Consider the following 26,266-nt stretch of genomic DNA (forward strand, 5'->3'; position numbering starts at 1 on the left):
GGCCTCCTTACAGTACAGAACCTCAGAACATTTCCCAGGAGTGCAGTGCATTACTCTCTCACTAATCTGATAATGCACATATATCTTTCTTAATAGAACGGAAGTTTGATGATTCCACAGAGCTCAGGAAACTTGTTTTGGGTACTGCCTTACTCACAACTTGGAAGGCATCCAGGAAATGTTTACTGATTCAAGGACGGGCCCTGTGTGTAGGTGCTATTACCACAGGCTCCGGCTCCGCTGTCTCTACTCTGAAAATATGAAACTGAAAAGGCTCTATCCGAAGTGTTCTGAGTAAAGACAGGATGCCCAGAAGGTTTCAGATGTTGGAGTATTTCAGACTTTTCCAATTAAGAGTGCCCAACCAAAGAAGTCGATGGAAACATTCCAAAAGCTAGGAGCACTTCTTTGGTAGCCTGAAGCATTTTAGAAAAGAATGCTCAACCTGAATTCCTTAATAAACAGAACACTAAACACTCAGAGCCACTTCCACCTAGAACCCCAGTCAAGACCTGGGTCTGTCCTATCTAAAGCCAGTACCAATTACTCTTTCTAATTTTGAAGAGTGCTACTTTCAGAGACCATAACTAAACAAAAGCGTATACACCATTCCCCTAACTACAAGAGTTCTTTATCTGGATGTGAAGTAGTGCAGGAAGACCTTTAACTGGAGTTCATCCTGACTCAGCATCCCAAGAGTTCGGACCACGGGCATACACGACTGCAGGCAGCCAACTTCCCTACCTATGCGCCCACCACATTCAACTCCTAGAAAGCGCGCAGTCACTCACTAACGCAAGGCCCCGTCACCCCGAGATGGAATGGAGCTTGAATGGAATAGGGACAGGGAGAGCCATCAGCCTACTCCCTGGTGATTTCATGGGGACCATCTTGGCACGGCCTGTGCAAGAACAGCCTGAAGAAAGAGACTGTCGAAGACTGCCCCCTTTAACAGTGTCAGGGGTTCCGGGGAGATGGCTCAGCATACGAGTGCTTGCTGAGCTAGCGAAGGAGCTGAGTTCACATCTTCAGCAGCCATGTGAAAGGGCAGGAGAGGCCACGGGTACCCACTGTAGGGAGTGGGGACGGGAGGATTGCGGGGTACGAGGAACGTCAGCTTGGCTCTAGTTCAGTGAGTGGCTTTGTCTCAAAGGAATAAAGCGGGGTGACAGAGCAGGACATCTGATGTCTTCCTCTGGCTCATACCACCACAACCAACACAAACACAGTGTGCCACACATATACACCCCACACACTCCCAAACACAGCCAGACTGAGGGAAGCTTCCATGTACTTCTGTCAAAACCAAGACAGAAAAGCCCAAGTGAACAAAATCAAGGGAGCACCAGCATACTGCCTATTTCTGGAAGTCGTGGCTGTTTTCAACAAAGCTCTCTTATTGTAAAAACACTGTAAAGGAAAGAGTACCTACTCTGGGCTACAGTTTAACTTGCTGAGCTCCGCGCTCAGGTTAGGAACGGGAGCCCAAACAGGAGTCGCAGGTAAGATATTCTTCTCCTGGGTGAGGTTCACAGGTCTGAGGCTTTCTGGCTGTGGAGAACTCTGCAGACTCAGTCCTCCTAGACCAGAGGACAGCTGGTTCACACCTGGGTAATGCTGAGAGAGAAAGTCAAAGCAAAAGGAAGATTATACAACAAATATGAAGAAAAGTTTCTAAGTACTCATTTTAATGCAAAGGAAACTCGAGGAGGCTTCATTGTCATTTTTTTTTTTTTTTTTTTTTTTTTTTCGAGACAGGGTTTCTCTGTATAGCTTTGCACCTGTCCTGGATCTCGCTCTGTAGACCAGGCTGGCCTCAAATTCACAGAGATCTGCCTGCCTCTGCCTCCCAAGTGTGCCTAGCCCCATTGTCATATCTTAACAGTCAATTTAGAGCATAATTAAGCATTTCAAAGCAAAATCAATTTTATTCATAATATCAAAGTGTTCAACATAAAAAAATATAATTTACATTGGACAGGGATGCTAAATTCTGAAGCATTTTCAAGTTATATTAATTATCAAGTTTCAAGATAAGCCAATGCCTTAGAATGGACACATGTCTAGAGTTCTGCTCCATATGTTATAGTATTACTACGAGCTCAGAGCTTTCTCTTTTTTCATTTGTTGTGTTTTGTTTGTTTGTTTTGAGACAAGGTCTCACTATATAGTTCTGGTTGTCCTGGAACTCGCTCTGTAGACCAGGCTGGCCTTAAACTCAAGAGAGATCCACCTGCCTCTGCCTCCCGAGTGCTGGGATTAAAGGCTCGTGCCACTACACACTTCACAGCTTTATTTTAACTCAAAATAATTTAGCGAATTATTTCCAGAATTTAAAACTACTCAATCTTTGAATTAAGTAAATCGAAAAATTACCAAAAGCAATACCTACATTTACACTTCTTTTGTTTTAAGGTCATTTGCATGACCAGTTCTTTATGGACTTCCCTCAAAATACAAAGTACTGTATTTATACAACCACAAAAATACTCAGCCAAGGAGATAAAAAGCGATCCGTAGGGTTTAAGAAATAAGTTCTAAGCGGGCGGTGGTGGCGCACGTCTTTAATCCCAGCACTCGGGAGGCAGAGCCAGGCAGATCTCTGTGAGGTCGAGGCCAGCCTGGACTACAGAGTGAGTTCCAGGAAAGGCACCAAAGCTACACAGAGAAACCCTGTCTCAAAAAACCAAAAAAAAAAAAAAAAAAGTTCTAGTACCATGAAAAATATTGTTCTAACTAATCTTGCTGCTTCTTGGGGTATACATCAAAGAATAATCTTTTATTTTAATATGTGATTCATTCAGAAACGGCTTTTCTGTATTTTCTCATCACTTTTGTAAACTTAAATTTAAATTTCTTTTTGTGAATGGATGTCTTGTTTGCATGTATGTCTGTGCACCACTCGTGTGCCTGGTGCCCTCCGAGGCCGGAGGAAGGCATCAGATCCCCTGGACCTGGGATGTGTGTCACAGTAAGTGCTGAGAACTGAACCCAGGTCATCTGTAGGATGTCTCTCCAGGACCAACAAACAAACCTTACAAAAATCCTATTATTTTGATACCTCACTCTTCTCCTGTAATCAACATTTTAAATTACTTTTCCATTTAGTTCTTTTTTTGCTATTTATAATATAAACTACAATACAATGTGCACACCACTCTAACCCCAAGCTTTTTAACAAAGGACAAAAAAAAAAAAAAAAGGACACACCTTTTGTTTATCTACAGTACAAGTTTCATTATGTACAAGTTTCATTATGTGTACCAATTCTAACTAATACATACAGAATGGTAAATTCTGATTTAGGTAATGGTCATCTGGAGTAGAAGGTACAAAGATATCACCAAATGCTAAAACCCACTAGCTAAAAACTTAATGAGGAACTTCAAAATGACAAGGAGGTCAGCAGACAAAGCATTAGCCAATCCTCACACCACTGCACGTGAGACAGAAACGAGTTTGTATCATTAGGATGTCAGAATCAGGCCTATGTAAGCAACTACATCAAATAATGAACCTGAATAGAATCGAGCTGGTAGCTTTAACTCATGGGTCATAGGAAAATGACACCACAAGGAAGCAATGACCACAGCACAGGACAGCTGGCTCAGTCTTCCCATCAGATAAAGGCATGAGCTCAACAGGTAAGGCTTGTTTCCAATTAAAATGATAATCATAACACATAAGCAAACGTAACAGTTAAGTTATTGTTTGGCTAATGATTTGTACAACCATAGAGCATTTCTAAAATAACTGGGAAATTTGCATATTTGCTGAATTTTAATAACATTTAGAAATTATTATTCTTTTTGTTGGCTGTGAGTCATATGATGGATATGTAAGAAAGGCTTTTCTCCAAAATTCTCTGCAATCAAGGGAGGAAATGAATGATGAATCCGGGATCAAATCCTAGCACCCAGCCTCTGAAGAACAAAAGACCGTAGGATGCACTTTTCTGAAGAAGGGCTGAAGAGCTGGGCCTTTCTCACCGCTCAAAGAAGGCCATCGAAATCACTCCAAAGAAAGCCTTTCGACTTCAGAGCCGACCCGCTGACCACACCGTGTGCAGCATTAAAGGATCTCAGTTGTACTACAGAAGGCTCCTTAGGGCTGGAGAGATGGCTCAGAGGTTAAGAGCACTGACTGCTCTTCCAGAGGTCCTGAGTTCAATTCCCAGCACCCACATGGTGGCTCACAACCATCTGTACTAAGATCTGGCGCCCTCTTCTGTGTACATAATAAATAAATCTTTAAAAAAAAAAAAGGCTCCTTAAAGCTACCATATATGGATTCTAGGGCCAGCAAGATGGCCCGGCAGGTACAGGCACTTGCCATGCAAGTCCAGTGACCTGAGTTCAATCCCCAAGACCCAGGGAAAGGTGGAGGGAGATACCCAGCTCCCCAGCGTTGTCCCCTGACCTCTGCACATGCACAAACATTAACACAGTCTATATATATGTGTTACACACACACACACACACACACACACACACACACACACACACACACACACTCTAACTGGCACTTGAAATCATCTTAATAATGTCAATCTTAGGTGAATTTAAAAACGTTGGTCCTACTGTTGCCAATGCAGTTTAAGCCACTGTGAAAAACTGTCCAACACTGACTGCCAGAGTTGAATGTTATGTCTTAGTTACTTTTGCCATATGAGACTTAAGGGAGAGGTGGGTTTTGGGGGCTCACAGCTCGAGGTTACAGTCCATCACACAGGGACGTCACAGCACTGGCATGTGAGGGAGCTGCATCTACAACCAAGAAGCTGAGATGGACAAAATGCTTGTGCTCAGCTCACTTTCTCTTCTCTATAGTTCAGGGTTCGAGTCCAGGGAACGGCTACCTCCACTCTACAAGGAACATATGAAAATCTCCCCGAGGCTAACAATGACAGTGTGGAAACCCCAGGACTCAGCAATTCCACTCCTGGATCTGAACATCTGCTTAAAAGATATGGACAGAAATGTTCACAAGAGACCCATTCCTAATTCATAACATCTTCAAGCCCAGAAGTTTACCCTAGCGCCCATCAACAACAATAAGCTAGTATAGTCATGGCGGAGCAGAGCTAACACTGAACGAACTAGAGTCACACAAATTGCAACAATAACGCATGTAGTATGATTCTTCTTCCATGAAGCTCGAAGAGCACTAAAAGTAATCCAGGGTCCAGATAGTGGCTGCTCATTATTCAGGGGGTTAATGATTAGAAGAGGCACGAGACATGTTCAACTCTTTAAAATTCATTAGGTGAAGCGGAGTAGCACATGCTTATAATTCCAGCAACTTGGGAGGTGAACGAGGGAGGATCAAGGGTTCAGTGTCATCCTTGGCTACACAATGAGTTTGATGCCAGCCTGACCTTCAGGAGACTATCTCAAAAAGCGAAGTCAAAACAAAGTCCTATTCTCCTACACCAAGAACAATCATGTTTTCAGCAGTGGCTCTGAGATCCTATTTTAAAACTTTGCCAGTCACTATTCAACTTTACCACTGTACTGTAACAGCATCTGTAACAACACAAGAGGCCAATGGCCACAGCTGTATTCTAATAGTGTGAGTTACAAAGCCAGGCAAAGGGGCCATTTGCTCCTTGCCTGCTACTTCCAAGAATCAAGTATATGTTAACTCCACATAGAAATTCGCCTAAAGCACAAGCTAGTCAAGACTGGAACCTGACTTTGTGTGGATCAATGTAGCTACAAGGAACATATAAGAGATGGGGGTGGGAGATCAGTACCAAATCAACCAGATTACCCCAAAACTCCTTCTAGTTTTCTTCCTCCTTTCCTTCTGCACCTAACTCTAAGATGAAATTCCAGATACAAACAATTTCCTGTTTTCCTTTTCAGCTTTTTCTGTGTATAAGTGTAGAGGCATGTGTGTGCACGTGTGTGCGCGCGCCTGAAGGTGAGGACAGGGATCATCCTCACTCTCTTCTACCTCATTCACCGAGGCAAGGTCTTTCAGTCAAACCCAGAGCTCATGGATGTCTAGTCTCACTAGCCAGCTTGCTCTGGGGAATGCCCAGTGGAGTGGCCTGCCACGCCCACTCAGCAGTTACATGGCTGTGACATGGCTGTGACATGGCTGTTACATGGATGCTAGAGATCCGAACGCCAGTCCTCGCACTTGTGGGGCAAGGGTTTCACTACCACGCCATCTCCCCAACCCCCATGTTTTCTTTAAGCTAAGCATAAGAGGAAATGCTTTTGCCATTTCACTCATTTCCCTATGCTTTATTTTCTTTTCAATAAATAGAAATGAAAACTATTTACCATTCTGAATACAACGGAACTGCAATGTTCTTAAAGAGAGCTCAAGGAAATTACCAGATGATCGTGACCACTACTACAATGGTGGTGGGAATGAAAACTTCCTCTGTAGACTCGTGTATCTGAACTACTGGTCTCCAGTCGGTGGCATTATTTGGGGGAACTTATGAACTTTCAGGCCATGAAGACTTGCTGTAGAAGTGTGTCTCTGGGAGCTGCTTTGAGAATATATCACACTCCCACACGCCCACTTCCAGCTCCTTCTTTCAGTTTCCCGTGTCCCGTGTCATGAAATGGAGTCAGCCAGCCTCCTGCTCTTGGCCGCCTCATGACATGTCTTCCTCACTATGACTCCCCCTCTGGGAACATAAGCCAAAATAAACTCTTTCTTCCATAAGTCACTTCGGGTCACAGTATTTATCACAACAACAGAAAAATAACTAACAGCTACTGAGCTCACAAACTAGAAGCTACCAACTTCTGTTCATGAAGATTCTCACAGGATGACTTTTATATCAGAGCCCTTCAAGTCAAGAACAGAGGCTAAAATAAATCCTAAGTTACATTCTCTTATTTTCCGAGGTATATCCCAGCTTAGTCACAGGAAATTCTGAAGAGGTTAATGTTAGGGCTGCAGAAGTGGCTCAATGATGAAGAGCACAGCACTGGCTCTTCCCGGGGACCCAAGTTCACTCCCCAGTATCCATGCTGGAAGCTCACAACTGCCTGTAACTCCAGCTCCAAGGGACCCTATACCCTCTTCTAGCCTCTGTGGTTATCCACACATACATGGCAGATATACAGATGCACATGTAAACATAAAATTTAAATTATCGTTTAATTTCCTGATTATAAAAAAATACCTATATAAAAACTGCAAAAAACCTAAAGATACAATAAAGGAAATCCAAGCTGTGGCTATCTTTTCACCTAGACTCCACCTCTTTAAAGCTCTGATCATCAGAGATGTGCTCTAATTGATAGTTTACAATGCTTATCAATTTATTGAACAGGACTGGAAACACACCTGAGGATATCCAGAATACGCCGGGCCACTGGGATGTACGCCAGAGCTTGGAGGTGCTGCTGCGTTCTGATAAGCAGGCTGAAGAGTCGGGTAGCCATAGCCAAAAGGCTTTGCTACTTTTGTGGGGTGAGGAGCCGTGGAAGCAGGGGCTGCAGACAGAGCCTGGGCGAGGGTGGGGTTAGGTTCCGGGGCACGATCAGGAACAGGGCTACTTGCTGAAGAAGAATGCATATCTGTCAAAGAAAAAATTGGGGTGTTCACAACCCCAAATCAGGATGATAAGCAATAATCCTTGGCATTTTTTTTCTTTTCAAAATGTTTTACTGTGACAAATGCGAAATATATAGCAACTAGAAAGAGTAGATCACTGAACCCATGTACAAATCATCCAACGTCAGTAGCTATCAATATTCTATCAATCATTTTACGTACTGCTTTGTCCTATGGATGATTTCAACAACCAATTCCTCAGCTGGTACTTCTAATAATACCACACACAGCCAACACAGTAGTGTATATTTTTGTTTTTTAATTCTCTCAGCAGAACTGGAGCTAAGGAGCAGAAATCAAAGCAAGGCAATTAAGATTGTAAATAAATTACTCTTTTCTCTAAATTGCCCTTTATCCAACCCTTAATGCAAATTGCCCACCCCGAGAGGAGTGACATACTCCTACAATCCCCTAGAAACCTGCATTCTTTGCATAGATAAATTACAAGTAGAATGTGAAAAACGGTGTCTAAAACTTCCACAACAACATCTGGCATCATTAAGTGCCTAAGAAACTTTAGTGACTGGATGTTCTTTATTTTTATTTAAACTTAAAAATAAATTTTCAAAAATTTCAGTAAAACTAGACAAAATGGAAAATTCAGCAGCACACACAAAAAGAAAACTAAAAATTCGTATGCAGCCAATTTAAGATGTTGGTAGACTGACTTGGTTTTATTTAAATCAACTCTGTAAGTTATAATCACTTGATCTTTTCTTTTTTTTTGGTTTTTTGAGACAGGGTTTCTCTGTGTAGCTTTGCGCCTTTCCTGGAGCTCACTTGGTAGCCCAGGCTGGCCTCGAACTCACAGAGATCCGCCTGGCTCTGCCTCCCGAGTGCTGGGATTAAAGGCGTGCGCCACCAACGCCCGGCTATCTTTTCATATGAAAATGGTATTCTTTACCAGCTATAAGAGTCTGCAAAAACATATCCTAAAAAGCACATGACAATAAAAACTCATATTTCAAAGGTCTCTTGAAGAATCCCACTCCCTTTTTGACTGTTTCAATCTGTAAGATGCCTGTAGATACTTTGCCACCACCCTGTCGCTCGCTTGCACGCACGCGCGCGCGCACGCACACACACACACACACACACACACACACACACACACACGCTCATGGACTCTCACCAACTTGCAGACTTCTCATGAGAAGCTCAACCTCAGTGCAGCCCTAATTCTCACACTTCCTGCTTGTTGCTCTTCATTGGGAGAGAAACCCAGGCAGAGGGGTCTCTTAAATGGTAACAGTATAAGTAACAGATGTAAGATAGAGCATTGGAGTTTTAAGCACAGAGGTCTAACTCAATTTCTCCTTTAGGAAAAAATAATACTTCCTATGTTTTTAAGTTTTAAGTCCTTTCCTAGAGCCAAACACACAAGAAGGCAGGCCTTCAATTCATTTATTATTATCACTACAGGTATTTGCATAGTTCCTTAATTTGACTGCAGAAATAAATAAATACAAACCTGCCCGAGGTCACAGACATACAGTCAAAGCAGTTTACTACAAGACTAAAATTTGTTGGTTGAATGAACACAGACAGATAAACCATACCAATGTCTGGCACGTGGGCCTTCATCTTTGAGCTGTATGTACTTCAAGGAACGTTTACTTCAGGCTAGTTTGGAGCTTGTGAAAGAACACTGAGCTGCAGTAGGCACCTTCAGTACAAGAAGCAACTCTCGGACACTATGTGGTAATAGCAATTGTGACTGAAGTGGTTCCTAAACTCTACACACATACACACCCATCAATTCCTAGGAAGAAAAATACTAGACCACAAAAGACTGTTATTCAAACTTTGTTTAAAGTCAGAGGGACTGGGCGGTGGTGGCACACGCCTTTAATCTCAGCACTGGGGAGGCAGAGCCAGGCGGATCTCTGTGAGTTCCAGGCCAGCCTGGTTTACAGAGTGAGTTCCAGGACAGGCACCAAAGCTACACAGTACACAGAGAAACCCTGTCTCAAAAAACCAAAAAAAGAAAAAGAAAAAAAAAAAAAAGTCAGAGGGAACCGAACACTAAGCTGAGGATGAAATTCCCTCCTGGTTCATGGTGTGATGACAGTGTTTCTTAGGTATAAGGCACTACAGCTTCAGCTACACTTCATCCTGGTGAAAGTGATAAGGACTCACAGAGAAAGACAGAGTTATCTGTTGTCATCATTCTGAATGCTGAAGTCGTGAAGGGAAGGAGCGTGCCAGGTGTGTGTCAGTGACAGGAGACAGGGACATAAGGAAGATTGCAGTTAAGTTACTATAATGAAATGACTACTTGTTACAAGAGTTCATTTATTTTCTGTTACCACCACCCACTATTCCTCTACCTCCTCATGCAATAAAATTATTTCCAGATGTAATTAAGAACGATGCCTCTAACGGCTTGGAAAGATGGCTCAGCAGTTGAGAGCACTTGCTCTTGCAGAGGACGTGGGTTCAGTTGCAAAGGCTCACAACCCTCTAACTCCAGCACCAGGAAATGCAACCCCTCTTCTGATCAGGAACACACATGATACATTCATATATGTGTATGTAGGGAAAACTTTTACACATGTGAAATAAAAAGTGATGCATCTAAAACCTACTCCCAGGTGGCTTTTTACCATACGGAAGCACCAGGAGCCATGGGGGAAGTAAGGAATCAAATAATTATCCTCAGAGCTTACAAGAAGGGACTCAAGACCTATGCATACCAACAAAAATAGCACAATTTAAGGAGCCAGTTTTTAAAAGAAGGGGAAAGAAGAACGGTGTTCCCTAGTAAATAATTTTTTTTTTTAGAAAAAAAAGAAAAAAAATCAAAATAACAAATTTCTTCAGGCCACCAGAAACAACGTGCATGGCTGACATACGACAATATTAAGGCTGAAAGATGCAGGAAAATGTCCCACTTTTTCTGTTAAAAATGCAGTCTGCTTTTGATATGATCACAGTCCCCTTTAAAGTGACTGGTGGCCAGTGACTTCAGTGAACAGTGCAAGCTCTATGCAAGTTACCTGGGTAGCTGCCTCCTTCCAGGGCGTCGTAGCTGTTGGGCAGGGGCGAGGCGCTGCTTGTGGTGGAAGAGCTGTCGACACCTGGAAGGGAAAGAGACGCCTGCTAAGGTCACAGTGGCGGACGCCTCCCCGTACTGCCGGCACGGGACTAAGGATGAATTTGCTCAACTAGGAAAACTCCCAACGCTTGGAAAAATTAAAATGACTGATGTTTGAAAACAGTCTCGAACGCACACACGCACGCACGCACGCACGCACGCGCACACACGCACACATATTATCCAAATGGCTCTGCAGGTAAAGGCACCTGCCATGATAGACTGAACAACTGACCACCTGAATCTGATCCCAAGAGAGAAAACCAACTCTGGAAAGTTGCACCCTGACCTCCACATACTGGCCATGGCCACCCCAACAAATACATAAAGGTAATAAAAAATCATTTTGAAAGATTAACAAATAATGGTGGGGAGAATATGCGGCTGATGGGTAGAATAAAATTTGGTTAGACATACATTAACTTCAAGAATAAACATCAAACTCTAAAAATAAGCAAATATAAGTGTAGGGCTAGCAGATACTTTAATGGAACCATACCTGAAATATTACATCTATCAAGGTATCAAATACACTTTATTAGTATTAGGAAGTTTAAGATAATTAAGATGACTTTTAGCAGAGCAGAGCTGTTTCATACATTCATCAAAGACCCTGGGGCTCGAGAGATGGTTCAGCAGTTAAGAGATCTTCTATAGGAGGACCTAGGTTCGATTCCCAGCACCCACATGGCAGCTCCTAACTAGCTGTAGCTCCAGTTCCAGAGGATCTGATGTCCTCTTGTGACCTCTTGAGCACACATGTGGTACATATATACATACATGCAGGCAAAACACTCATACACACACAAAAAAAGCCAATAAATAAATAAATCAAGAAGACTTTATGGCTTGAGTTTCTTCCACATAACGTGAAAGTATTTTTGTGCCTCTATTTATCGTGTGCAGAATACAGATCAGACAACAGCCACCACACTGAAAGGGACATCAATGGAAACCATGCTAGTAAACACAGACATCAGACAACGAGAACTTACTGTTTGTGCCCATTCAAACCGGCTAGATTAAGAAAAGCTGAGTGGTGCTAGGACACATGGGAGAACAGAACATGAGATACAGTTCTTTCATTCATTCACTCAACAAATACTTCACTGGGAATCTTGGGTAAAAACACTAGAGTTACACTGATCTCTAGAAAATGCATATGGCCCCTATTCTAGAGACCAAAGTGACAACTCTTGTACGGAGGTTCTCCCTGGCTCCTAACTGGGCTATAACCAGGATTTAGGTTTCCTTTTCTATTTATTTTACCTGTTCACCCAGTATGTATTCTATGCTGAGCACACCCTGCCCCACCTCTCCCCTTCCATCAGTTCCTTTGTGCACACAGACAGTTTCACTTCCACTTCCATGTCATTTCTGTGTGCGTGAGTTTACACACTTACACAGGAATCCGAGGTGAGAGGAAACACACACATTTTGTCTTTCTATGACTGATTTCTTTCACTTGATATGACCATCTCCAGTTTCATTCATTGTCCCTACAAACAACTTACACTCTTTATGCCTGAAAACAAAACCTCCACTGTATATAAAAATCACTTTTTATTTATCTATTCCTCTGTTGTTGGACACCTAGGTTCAAACTACATTTTAGCTTGGTTTTTAACTGTGATGTAAAAAGAATGGGCATACATAACTATCCTTCACTGAATATAACCTTCCGATAACCTTAAGAACTAACTGTATTAACTAAGAACATGATCAACAGTTATTTGTATAGGGAAGTTTTATTCTCAGCAAAGAATATGATTTCAAAGCAGAAAAATGCAAGTGGAGAGTCTGCCATTTACCTGCTATATAACTTTAGGTCAGTTAGCACTTCCAACAAGCACATGGCTAGCTAGAGCTCAGGAGGTAAAGGCAGGTGCCACCAAGGCTAACTACTTGTTAGAAGACTATTTATTAACAGCACCTCTCTTATGGTGATGAAGTAGAATGCTATGTATACATACGCCACTTCTCTTAATGAAGAATGGAAAGTAATGGTTCTCTCTGTTTGTTAACATATATAACTCAAGCAAAATGCTGATTGATGTACAGGGTCAAAGGTCTCTCAGTGTTGGGCACAGTGGCACACACCTATAATCCTGGACTTAGGAGGCTCAATATTAAGCTTAAATCTGGAATACCTAGTGAGATCCTGTCACCAAAACATACCAAAACAGACTGCAGTACTGGCATTAAAAAAATATGCTAACGGCCGGTGTGGTAGTATATGTCCGTAATTCTAACACTCAGAAAGCTGAGGCTACATAACAACACCCCATCTCAAAACAAATAACAAACAAGCAAACAAACATAAACACGCAACACAAGTCATCACCAACAGATGATGGCAAAACCAAATGTGCTGTAGCCAGCATAATGGACTACAAGTCAGTCAAGAGGAATTAAGTGGTCATAATTGCTACAATGTGAACAAATCTTGAAAAGGTGCTTAGGGAAAAAGGCCAGGCAAGAGGGAGTGCATGTACTGTACAGGCCTATTTCAGCAGATCCCTAGAACAGTCAATCTAGAGTCAGAGGGTAGACTAGTAGCCACTGTGGGCCAAGGGGACAGTAAAAGGAGAAGCCACAGCTTAATGAGTAAAAGGTTCTTTCCCATGACAAAAAGGCTTCCTCCTATTTAACTCAACCTCCTGTAGTACATCACAAAGCTAGCCAGCACCACGTGAGAGTGTGGCCCAGCACAGGAGGGGTAGGATAAAATGACCATTGCCTAAGTGTTCACTACAACCACACGACTCTTGAAAACCCAGAACTCCATGTGCTGAGTATACAGAAGGCAGAGAGCACATGAAAGGATGCTCAGCATCACCAGCTATTAGAGTAATGGGAATCAAAACAGTAACACGGTGCCAGCTTCACATCCACCAGGACAGTTAAAAACCAAAAAGAACCATAAGAGCATTTTTGTGGTAAAGATACAGAAAAACTGGAAACTTCACGGAACTGTATTAACAGTTTGGCTGCTTTAGAAAACAGTATGGCAATTTCTAAAAATATAGTTACTATATGACCAAGAAATGTCATTAAGATCAATGAAAATAAATCTTCACAAAAACTTACTGACAATGTTCATAGTAGAAGACTAATTATAGCAAAAAAAAAAAAAAAGAGAGAGAGAGAGAGAGAGAGAGAAACAACCCAAATGTCCACCAACTCAGGAATAAGGAAATAAAAGGTGATAACAAAATGGCCTGGTTGCGGGCCAATGAAGAGGGATGAAGTGCTGATCCAGGTGACAGCATGGATGAGCCTTACATACGATGCTCAGAGAAGTCAGTCAGTCACAAAGCACTCAGCAGTGGTCTCAGCTATCTGCTGCTGAGGAAGGGAGAATGCCAAGTGACTGCTGAAAGAGAAAGTTTCTATTCTGAGGCAAAACGAATGCTCTGCAATACTGACGGTAATCAAGTAAGAAAGTAGTAAACTGGCTGAGCAGTACATAAAGTAAGCTGATTTTATGGTATGAGTTATACTCCAATAAAACTGCTATAAAATACTATGGTAAGGCAAAAGTAGGCAGATCTCTATGAGTTCAAGGCCAACCTGGTCTACATAGTGAGTTCCAGGCCAGCCACGGCTACATAGTGAGACCCTGTCTCAAAACAAACACCAACCTCCATCTATGGTATATTCTACCAAAAAGTGGTTTAAATGTAACTATATAAAAATAATAACTGGGCGGTGGTGGCGCACACCTTTAAATACAACATTCGGGAGGCAGAAGCAGGCAGATCTCTGTGAGTTCGAGGCCAACCTGGGCTACAGAGTGAGTTCCAGGAAAGGTGCAAAGCTACACAGAGAAACCCTGTCTCGGAAAACAAAAAAAGATGCACATCTGGGGCTGGAGAGATGGCTCAGAGGTTAAGAGCACTGAATGCTCTTCCAAAGGTCATGAGTTCAGTTCCCAACAACCACATGGTGGCTCACAACCATCTGTAATGAGATTTGATGCCCTCTTCTGGCCTGCAGGGACACATGCAGGCAGAATGCTGTATACATAATAAATAAATCTTAAAATATATAATAATAATAATAATAATAATAATTTTTGCTGGGCATGGTGATGCACACCTTCCAGCACTCAGGAGGCACTGTGAGTCTAAGCCAGTGGTTCTCAACCGTCCTAATACACTTTTCATAACACCTTGAACAATAATACCCTCTCATACAGTTTCTCATGTTGTGGTGGCCCCAACCATAAAGTTATTTTCATTGCTACTTCCTAACTGATACGTAGGCTATCTAATACGTGACCCTGTGGGGCTAGAGACCCACAGGTTGAGAACCACTGCCATATGGAGACTTCAAACTGTCTGTAACTCCAGTTTCGGGTGACCCAGTGCCCTCTTGCTCCTTGGCCTCAGGTACACACGCAGTGCACATACATGCAGACAAACACTCATAAACATAAATGAACAACTCTGGGACTGGAAAGATGGCTCAGCTGTTAAGAGCACTCACTGCCTGCTCTCCCAGAGGACCTAAGTTCTGTTCCCAGCACCCTCAAGGTGCTTCTCAACTATCTTAATCTCTAGTTCCAGGGGATTCAACACCCTTTTCTGACCTCCGTGTACAACAGGCTCTTCCATCCAAACCTAATAACCTGAGTTAGACTGCCAGGATCAACACGACCGAGGAGACACTCCCACAAGCTGTCGTGACCTCCACTGACAGGCTATGGCATACACACATCCCACATAAACACATACATACAAGGGAATGCTTAAAAAAAATCTTAGTAACAAAATCTCAAATAATTATTCTTGAAAAAGAATGAAGCCAAAGATAAGAAGATATTCATATCAAATTATTACCGACCATACTTCTATCTAATCCCGAATCAGAAGCTCTTTCATGGCAAGTCAATGTTAAAATTTTAATATATTAAAAATTTGCTCATTTTGAAGTGGACACAAACTCCCACCCCTGAACAAACAGCTATTGCAATTGATATCTCCTAACGGGAAATCAGTTTTCTTCAATGGAGTGTCATTTTGTGTATCAACCACACTACAGGCCAAGCATCCCTAGGAGTGTTGGCTAGCACAAAACGGACTCCAGTCTCTCTCTCTCTCTCTCTCTCTCTCTCTCTCTCTCTCTCTTGTCTTACTGATTTTCTTTCTCTTTTAGCATCTGTTCTGATTTTCATTTTTTGCTATTTTTTCTTTTTTTGAGAGAGAATGAGAACTCGAGGCTGCATGGGGAGCACAGTGGAAGGATTAGGAGATGGAGGTAGAAAGACTATCCTAAAAAAAATACTATATGAAAAAAATTTAATACAAGTTTAAAGATTGCCCATCTTAATAATGCCATAGCTACAAACTTTCCAAGTATTACTTTTATAAAAACAGTTGTTCTAATTTAGTTAGTGACTTTAAGTCTGCTCACTTGCTTTCAGAAGTCCAAGTCTGGTCACAGTATCAAAGCAGTGCCAGTTGTAATCACAAAGGGACCAATAAGAGTCAGGAACAATTAACACAGTTGAATTCTGACATCACTTAATGCTTAATTAATCCACTCTAGTGCATCCATACCATCCCTGCCAACACTAGTCAGAACTGTACTAAACATGCACACATGCAAACATGTATGAAACCTGTATGTTGACATTCTGAACACGCTTAAAGACATCTCCATGAATTCACTACAATCCTAGAGGAAAACCATCTAAACAACCTACACACTGTAACCCTTCAAACTATGGCTTACACTTGGCTCGAACCCTCACTTCTCAAGACTGTGGGATCATGCTCCCTCTTCCCTCACAATGTAGCTATACCACACGCCTACCAACCAGCACACCTCCTTCTCCCCTTGTGTTCAAGGCTATTCCACTCTAGTCTGATTTCCCTTCTCCACTTGAGAAATCTTTCCTTATGCGAGTAGAAAAGCATTTCCTCTCCAGGTAAGGAATCGTTTAAAATCCCAAATCAAGTTGTACTATAGTTATAAATGCTGTTTCCCTATCCTAAGTATTTGTGGAGGCCACTGTATACTTCTTTAGAACAAAAATACAGACTGAACATTTCTTATCTGAAATACACGGAACCAGAAAGGTTTCAGTTTAAAATTTTTTTTCAGGTTCTAGAACATTTATATATAAAAGATGATGTATATTTGAAACCAAATCTAAACATAGAATCATTTATATTTCACACGTACCTTAAACATGGGGTCAAAAAGTAATCTTCCATATTTCTAGTGCATCTAGGATTAACTATGATCTACCGTAAGGAAAGTACAATTGTCCTCTTGAGTCATATTGGTACTGAAAAGGTTTTAGCTTTTGTAGCAATTCACACTCCAGATTAGGGAAACGCTATCTGGCCCATTTCCATGTGAAAGCTAATTTTAGATAAATGAACAGTTTGATGGATTATCCCCCTATAAACCTTAGGTAGCTCTAGGTTCCTCAGTCTCCTTATACCAGAAGTGTGAGAATGAAAAGGCCAGGTGTGGGAAATGTCTAGGAATGGAGTTCACTTCTGTCTCACAAAAAACAGAGGAGGAAGAAAGAAGGGGTGAGAATGTGGGGCGGCAAAGGAAGAGGAGCCAAATGAGCACTCACCTGCACTACACAAGGAGACCCTGGCTCAAAAAGAAGTACAAACAGCACAGGCTCTCTGAAGCTGAGAAAATAGAAAAACCCTGGAGCCTGAAGAAAAGGCCCAGGCCGTCCTCCTGGGCTCAACAAAGACCACAGTATTTCCTAGTACTGTCCAATTTCAAGTTAACTGTGTAAACAGAGGTTCTGCTTCCCACAACTTACAGAAATCATGCAGAAAAAGGAAAGGGCGACTCCATGTTCACCACCTACTGGTTGAGAAAAAGTGGGTACCCTATACCTCTGACCTGTTCCTTATTAGTAACAGGTTTTAATAATAGCACCCACCCAGGACTAGAAGGATTCACCCAGAGTCATAGACACACATGAAATGCACACTAATGATACTAAAGGAATGTTCTTCCCTTCTCTTTCTAAGGGAGGAAGGAAGACATCAGAGCCCATCTAAAGACACTGCCACCAGCCAAATCCAGAACAAGATGCTATCAGGGGTCCTCATAAAAATAAGCCCATCTCATCAATACAGAACCCAAGAGTTTGAAAATATTAATGATACTAAAGCAATGGGTAACAGCTAAATAAAGAACATGGAATTCAGGACTGGAGCGATGGCTCAGCAGCTGGAGTACTTGCTGAGCAATGAGGACCAGAGTTCAGAACTCAGCACCGACATAGTAATCCCTTGCATGCCTGCATTTCCAGCGCCAAGAACTCCAAAGCACTCGCCTGACCTCTGCTTGTGCACAGACTCACGCATCAGCACATGATATGCACATACTTAAGAATTAAAACACAAAACCAGTACATTTGCCCATCTCAAAGAATCTCTCCAAAGTACTCATTAGCTTCAACAAGGAAGAGTGACTTTCAGGAGTCTGTGTGGCATCTACCACCTTAACAGAATGCTCGCTGTTAACTTCATCAATATGGAACAGGCATCACCAGGGGTACTGCAAATACAACACTGCTTTAGAAATCCTGTCACAGCTGTGTGCTCTAAGCCCAGTGTGGCTGTGAACACATGTAATTCCAGCAGCCGGGGGGTGGAGGCAAGAGTTCAAGGCCAGCCTTGACTCTACAGAGACTATGAGACCAACATGGACTACATGACACTGCCTCAATAAATCAAAAACAGCAGCAATAAAAAGGAAAAACTCTATGATCTGACTCTAATAATCAGGAAACATTTTAAAAAATAATTGGCTTGTGTGAATGGAAGTTCCCAGAAACAAGCCACATCTGTGTTAAACAAGCTACAAGACAGCGACAGGTTTTAGAAAGCAAGTATGCTAGAGGCTGAAAGCCAAAATTATTTTGAACTAGCTTTAGCTCCCTTACTAGCCATTTATTTCCTACCTGTGTGTGTGTGTGGCCTAACAGTCTCATGACTTATTAGGTAAATCCTTCTAGAATGTACACAGAGACTCAGCCTCCACCAATGCAACAAGAATGTCAATCAGATCCTATTTCAGAAACACAGCAGAGGTTCCCCCATCTTGCTGTGTATCCTGTCTACCTGGTGTTTCCACCAATGTATTTGAAGAGTACCTTGATTTATGACTTCCTATATTCTGCTACTATCAAAACTCCATGAAACCATTACATCAGAACATGGTATTTAGGGCAACCTAAAGCTGCAGTCCTAAGCCAGTCACTCACATCGGGCTTTAAGTAAATTCTCTCTTATTCCCTGTGAATTGAGAGCTTTGTTTTTGTTTGTTTTGCATCGACAGAGCTATTGTAGACATACCAAGTTTAATGAACTATTATGGATTGGACCCTGGGCCATGAAAACAGGTATAAAAAGTGAAATTGGGACAGTCACTGAGAACTGACCACAGGCTACACACTAGCCATTACTGCACCAATGTTCAGTCTCCTGGAACTGTACTACCTTGGTCACTAGGCAATACACACCACAGTATCTGGTAGTAAAGTTCATGCCTGTGATTTACTTTCCGACAACAAATGGAAAAATACATGAAGAATTATAAAAAAGGTGGTTTATTTGGGCAGAAACATATATGGGGATGTTTTTAAACTTTAAAAATCTGAAATCATGTTAAAATACAAAATTTAAAACATTTCTGATCTTCCCATCAGTAATCAATAACAGTAAGAAGAAAATCACAGTAACTTGAATGGGCATTATTTATTTATCTACTCTTCAAGCGTTAATATTAGTGGAAGAACTGAACTGTCTAATTTTCAATAGTGTTCTACCTATCAAGCATAAAAAATACAATGAAGCAGGCTGTCACCACGCAATTATATACCTTCTTTAGTGAATGTGACATGACCTGCTGTTTCCTGAGAAGAAAATACTGAGGTGGCACTTCTAAGTGTACGCTAAGAGAGCCCAAGGGACCCAGAGCCCAGAGATCACTATCTTACTTCTCTAACACATTACAAAGTCCAGCTAGCTCAATCTGATCAATCTGAAGGAGCATGCACAGCAGAAAACATCAGTCCTAAAGGGTGCTACAGCAATCAGCAGGGCTGCAGTCAGGTCTCATTCCTTTGCACACAGCTTGGGAAGACAGGCATGTCTAAAAGAAGAAAACAGTCAACCATCATCAAAGATGTGATCCAATCAAGTGAGCCAACCTCTGTAATCCAAACCGAGCAGTTCAATCTGCTCAGTCTTCAGACATTTTCTAAAGGCTAAGATTGTAAATAAAGACAGTTTAAACAGGCGAAGACGGAAACTGTGTAAAGCTAAAGCAGACCTGCTTCCTCATCCTCATCCTCCTCTTCCTCATCATCGGAAGCTGATGACAAGGGAGTTGGTGTGGAGCTAGCTTGATTATTAACATAGTCACCATACTGCATGCCTGTAAAGTGGAAAGCACAAACACAAGAGTCAAACCGGCAGAAAAGGCAAGGACATAAATCTTGACATTACATTCAAAGTGAGAAAGAACTCTGACATTCCAAAGAACATCCCAGCATGCATATTAATATCAGCAGATTATTATCAAAACCAGAACCATTAGAAAAATCTATGCAAAGCAGTTTAGTAAAAGCGTTTTTAATTCGAACTAACTGGTTTAAGCATGAAAAAAGTACCATATATTAATTACACTGACTTTGGAATCCACAGTGGGGTTCTCAAGAGCATCTGTGAGCTCTAGCTCACTTTACTGTCTTCAGCCTTGGGACTGTTGTAGGGCACTTGCTTTGAGAATGTGCTTTCCCAGCAGCAGTGATTATTTCTACTGAACTAAATTTGTATGGCTGCATGCTAAACACATTCAGTGTTAGGTTCCTTCTGTATGCTAATGCCACTCTGATGGTAGCTCAGTTACCTTAAGGAGAAGAATGACAGTTAAAAAGCTATACTGAGTACAGTTCTCTGCTCAGTGGGGACACTGTGGCCTTAAGTTCACAGCGACAGAGCAGTGCCTTTCGTGAGATCCTGTCAGTGTTGCCCTACAGCCTACCTGTGGGTGGAATAAGATCAAGATGCCTGAACTCCACCATGGAAAAGACACACACACACACAGTCTGGTGTGGTTCCCTGTGTAAGGCTTCCTTTGTCATACAGTTACTACATATTACTAACTTAATTGGTAAGGTCAAGATGTGAAAATTAACATCCATAAAAATTTAAAGGAAAATACAACTAACCTAACTTAAAAATGACAACACTTTACAAATAGGAGTAAACACATGCTTACAAGGAAAATCTCATAGCTCTATTTTGAAAAAGAACAGCTTCAGAAGCAGAGCTGGGATCTCCAGGTACACTCAGTACACTGGAGGCATGGGAAGCGTCAGCAATCCCAGGCTCTGCCGCCTCACAGGCTCTCACCGTTATTTTTCAGGGGGCCTTTTTGATTATGTGGGGAAATAGAACTCATCTTGAGAGTGAGGAAGTGCTGCTAACAGTCACACTTGAGCTCAGAGGAGAGCAGAAGTTAATCTGCAGGTAAGTAATCCCAAGGGCTGTAGGAAATCTGCTAGCTCTACTGACTTGGGGTTTGTTTTCCTTTGTTTTTCCAGCTGGTTCGCTCTGTAGCCCAGCCTGGTCTTGAACTCACGGTACTCCTCAGTCTCAGCTCCCTAAGTGACGAGATTACAGGTGTGAACTATCATTGTACCTGGCTAGCTGAAACATTTCATACAATTAAAATGGCAGTTATCTTGAATTCAGCTGAGAAAGTAAAACTCAATAGAAAACAGGTTCACATATTACATAACAAATTGATACCTTCCAAAGTCAGTGGCATGGTCCTCTAACCACCTCTTAAAATAAAAATTTATCTAATATTAGACCATAAGCTAAATATACAAAGAAGTTAAAATTCAACAGATCAATAGCAAAAGGTTTTATACAGAAGAAATCCTGAAATTTAATGACTTACTTTAAATGTCACATTTCTTCAATGGGCTATTAATAGTGTACTTTAAAGGTACACGTGTGTGTAAAGAAGACACAAGACAAAGAAGAGATTCTGTTGTTGTATTAAAGAGGCCACCAGCGAAGGAACAGTGAGAAGAGACCATTCTTCAGGACTGGGTTAGTATGGTTGTTTGCTGATACTACCCAAAGGAACCACAACACAGAGCAACTTTATATACACAGTATAAAAATCAGTATTTTCCTCTCCTTCAGATTTAAACACATTTATTTCAATTATTAGAAAAGAATCTAAGACCTAGTTGAGAGAAAATGAGATGGCTAAACAGTGATTAAAAACTCATATAGCAGTGATTTAACTCACTAAAAAACATTTAAGAGAATAATATTATGAATTATAGACTTGAGAATATATTGTGGTTATCCATTTACTATATTAACTAAATGTCACATACCTTTCTCCCACCATGACTTTTAATATGTTCAGAAATTAGCTTACCTTTGCTTGTTCAAGTAAGCTCCACTAACAGCTTGGGAATATTAATAGATAAGAACATGACATTTCAGAACCACAAAGGAATGATAATAGCTCTGGAAGAAGATCACTCCACACGCAAAGGTCCTGTTTCAGGCATATACAGTATATTTAGAAGGCAGCCAATGGGGAGCTTTTGCCAGAGGAGCAGCTAACTGCCCCATAACCAACTCCAGCGTACAGGAACCCCACAGTGCTTTATTCAAACCCTCTTTAAGAGCTCAAGCCCATACACATGGGTTAGGTCAACCATAAAGTAAGAGACTGTAACAACGCCTCCCAGAGCTCATCCTGAACCTGCCACAGAACTATACAAAACAGAACCGTTCTTATATTCCAAAGCACCGAATTAGCCAAGACATACGAGCTCTGAATTTAGTGACCCCAAGAGGCAGAGAGCACTCCCAGGATCAGACATAATGAAGAGCACCGCAGTTAGCAGACTACAGAATAAAGAGGACACTCCCCCGGTGGCAGTACTCACAGGAACACACAAGAAATAAACCAAACATCAGGATTTCTCTGGGAGTTCTCCTACTGAGCTCTCTCAGAAGGATCTCACTGTATGACAATGCTGGACTTTTGCGGGCATACTTTCTGTGGGTTTCGTCTTCCCTATTAAACATGGAATACTGCTATTAAGAAAGTTGAAGAAAAACTCGTTTTGTTTTCCTTTCCAGTGTGTCCAAACTAAATAAATCCACTTTCCTTGATAAGTCTTGTTTCCTAATTTCTTCTGGAATATAGGAAAATTGAAATTATGGACCCAAATTTCACATTCTCCTTGCAAAATAAATAGAGAAACAGATAGTAGGCAGGTAGGTAGGTAGGTTGACAGACGGACAGACAAATAAGTGATGTGTAGCCCATCCTACCCCCCATTCATTCCTGTGCTCTGGGGATGTACTGACGTGGAGCACATGCCCAAGCTGCATGTGCCTCTTCCGTTTGATCCCCAGCAGGAGGGTGATGCCGGAAAGCACATCTGGATTAAATTACCTACTACTAAAGGTCTTCTGCAGAACACATCCTTTGGGACCGTTTAACAAAAGCTATCTTTATTGTCCCCACTCCAGCTATGCTGAAAAGAAACTGAACTGGTCTCAAGAGAACAACCCCACTGTGAAGGCACTTTATTTTTATGTTTTAATACCACAGTTTAGATTTTGAAGCAACTTTTATCTTTCCTAAGATTATCTTCAAAGCAGCACACATTAGAAGACCTCACAAGGGCTCTCATGAAATACCAGCTTTATAATAACCACTCAGATGCCCACTCCGATGGTACTATTTTTCCACCCAAAGAAGCATCCAAACAGCCTCCCCATGCCCCACTTTACAAAGGACACAGTAACCCTGACTTATCTAAAGTTCACTCTGAAATACTGCACTGAAGTAAAAAACCTCTCTGTGTAGCTACAAAGAAAGCATGCTCATTCCTTACATGATTAAGGAAGGACCCACACTTAAGATTTCCTTTTCTGAAGATGCCTCAGGTGCAGGCAAAGCATGTCAGAAAGAGAACTTCTCTGGGATGGTCCTCTTCAGAAGCAAAGAGGGGAGGCGACAGGGTAAGGACAGTGAGTGAGTATGCTTTATCAGCCTGCAGCCACTATGTGTCAAAGAACTATCCATTTTCCGAGTGTCTCGTGACAGCAGAGCAAATACAGTTAAGAAACACTCCACCAATGAGCAGTGTGACAGGGCAGATAAGCACTGGCACCCTGCCAGCACTCAGGAGGTGAGGCAGCCGATCCTGAGTGTGAGTTCCAGGTCAGTCAGGGCTACTACCTAGTGAGGCCCTGTCTCAAACAAGCAAACAAACAAGAAACAACTGGGACTCTGGGTTCAAATTAGGTTCAGTGACGGACTAGCTGTTAGTGCTTAGGACATTATCAACTGCTGTGCCCAGTACCGTTGGGTCTTGGAAATCTGACTGGGGCGACGCGGGAAGGAAGAAACTACAGACACTGAAGAAATGACAGACACACATACAGAAAAGCTGAGATCGGGTGGGCTTCGCTCTCTCTGACGGAGAGCACTTACTAAGCAACCCGGAAACTCAGCATGTTTATTATGTACAGCACAAGGAGGAGGGTTAGTCTTGGTTGGAGGTGGGGGGTCTCTGTAAGGGAACAGTCTTAGGCTGTAAATATCCAGGAGGAAGAAGCTGCAGTTGGGAGGAGGAAGAAGCTGCAGTTGAGAGGAGGAGGAAGCTGCAGGTAGGAGGAGGAGGAAGCTGCAGTTGAGGCTGTCTGTACACACTGTCAACATTCGTGTTGGACCAGGGGAAGGCTGTGGCCCTGAGCCTGACCCGGAAAAGGCTTTGCCATGTCCATGGATCTGAGGCACTGGGTCCTTGACATGGCCGTGCTCATGTCAAACAGACACATTCACTTAGGCCTTCCTCTGCTCCCTACATCTCCCCCTTCCTGATTTCTTAGGTGCTCACGATGACTCTCCACGTTAGTCCAGAGGTGGCTCGCTGTAATGCTCAACACCAGACTGCAAGGATGAGAAGAGGGAAGATCGTAACAGCCGCTGTGCCCAACAAAAGCGAAAGGAATGCTCTAACGGTTAAATAGACTGAAGCCCGAAGCTTGTCCAGGACTGTTCTGTGGTATCAGGAGAAACCATCTTACAAAAGCCTTCTGCATTCCTAGGGTGTGCTGACACAATTGGGCCAATCCTCACTAGCACTGCAGGTCCAGCCCCCCAGGGTGGCCTCAGTTTGTTCCCAATCATACGTGCTGTTGCTGTAAGGGGCGGCTGTCACACAAGTCTGTGAACCTAAGGGCTGTAGCTCACCCCCAGGACTCCAGGCGTTTACAGAAGGGTGTCATCAGTATACACCAATATGGAAGGATGTGACCGAGCAACTAAAAGCAAGAGTGGCCTGGGGCTGTAGGTCCAGTAGGCTCTTCCCCTGACTGGACTTACCTGAATGGATATGATTACCAGACACATCAGAAATGTAGCGGCCGGGTTATTCCCCAGCCCCAGGCCTCGCGCTCCCTCCTCCGACATTTGCATCAGCCTTTTTATCTGCCCCCATGTTGGCGGGGCCGCCCTCCTGGAAGTTTGTGCAGGAGGCCTCCTCCTTGGAGAGCGCTCGACTGGCTTCAAGGGCCACACTTTCGGTTTCTCTGGGGGCTCCGGTCTCAGCCTCTTCACACCTGCAACCAGGAACTTCACTGCGTCCACAGCTCTCTAGATGCCTTGAAGGTACCCAAAGTGGCTGTTCCACACCTTCAGGGAAGACACAAGAATACCCTCCTCTTCCCCACATTAGCATGGGGAACAGGCCAAACCTTCTCCTGTCTGTCATGGCATGTTTCTAGAGCACCTTAGGTTTTATTTCCCTGTCCTTTGGCGGCCAGCACTATTCTGTGGCTGTAAGGCCATCTTCTATACGATTTAAAATTTAATGTATATAAAGCCCTGTTTAGAGAATTGGTAGGGGCAGAGAATGTCCCCCTTTTGCTTTTTAATTGTTGCCTGCGTCATCTAGGGGACCTTTCTACATCAGCCTGTCCCTGAGGGTTGTAAGGAATGCCCATGTTGTAAGCTACTTTGTGTTTTTAATGCAGAAAAGGTGTAAGCAGGAGCACTATCCACCATGAGGTGCTGGGCATGGCCCATGGCGGAGAATGCAGCAAGGCAGTGAGCAATAGTGTGCTAGCAACCTCCCTAGGTAAGCAGATGCAAACAACATGACAACAGCTAGCAACAGGAACATGCACCAACTCCACTCTCCCAAAGGGGACGACATGAGCATCCATCTGCCGACAGACAGCAATGGGACATAATTCCAGGGTCACTGCCACTGTCATATGTGACGGGCTGGAAAGGACTACAGTGGGTGGGTGTACTGCTTAACTGTTAGCCTAGCCTGTTCTCAGCAAATGGCCAAGTCCTTCTGTAAAGAGGAGGCACTTTGATGACACAGAGAATGACTATCACAGGCTTTTATGAAGGCTGACTGCACAGCAACAGGGAAGCCAAGCAAGGACCCTGAGACCAAGGTGTCAGCCATGCATCAGCGTCAACCAGTGGCCTGGCAGAGCTGAATGTGGCCAATATGGCAAC

General features: G+C 42.6%; 1 protein-coding gene across 1 annotated transcript in view; it reads right to left on the minus strand.

Moving 5' to 3' along the window:
* Positions 1-26,266, minus strand: part of Sec24b (SEC24 homolog B, COPII coat complex component) — a 78,778-nt gene that overhangs the window by 21,471 nt on the left and 31,041 nt on the right. Inside the window, exons 4-6 of the mRNA XM_037207091.1 lie at positions 10,587-10,667; positions 7,318-7,550; positions 1,433-1,617 (exon numbers count right to left, since the gene is read on the minus strand). Of these exons, the coding sequence (XP_037062986.1) occupies positions 1,433-1,617; positions 7,318-7,550; positions 10,587-10,667 (499 nt within the window). The remainder of the gene's footprint in view (positions 1-1,432; positions 1,618-7,317; positions 7,551-10,586; positions 10,668-26,266) is intronic.

The sequence above is a fragment of the Peromyscus leucopus genome, chromosome 6, assembly GCF_004664715.2.
Source record: "Peromyscus leucopus breed LL Stock chromosome 6, UCI_PerLeu_2.1, whole genome shotgun sequence".
In the NCBI taxonomy this organism is placed as follows: Eukaryota; Metazoa; Chordata; class Mammalia; order Rodentia; family Cricetidae; genus Peromyscus; species Peromyscus leucopus.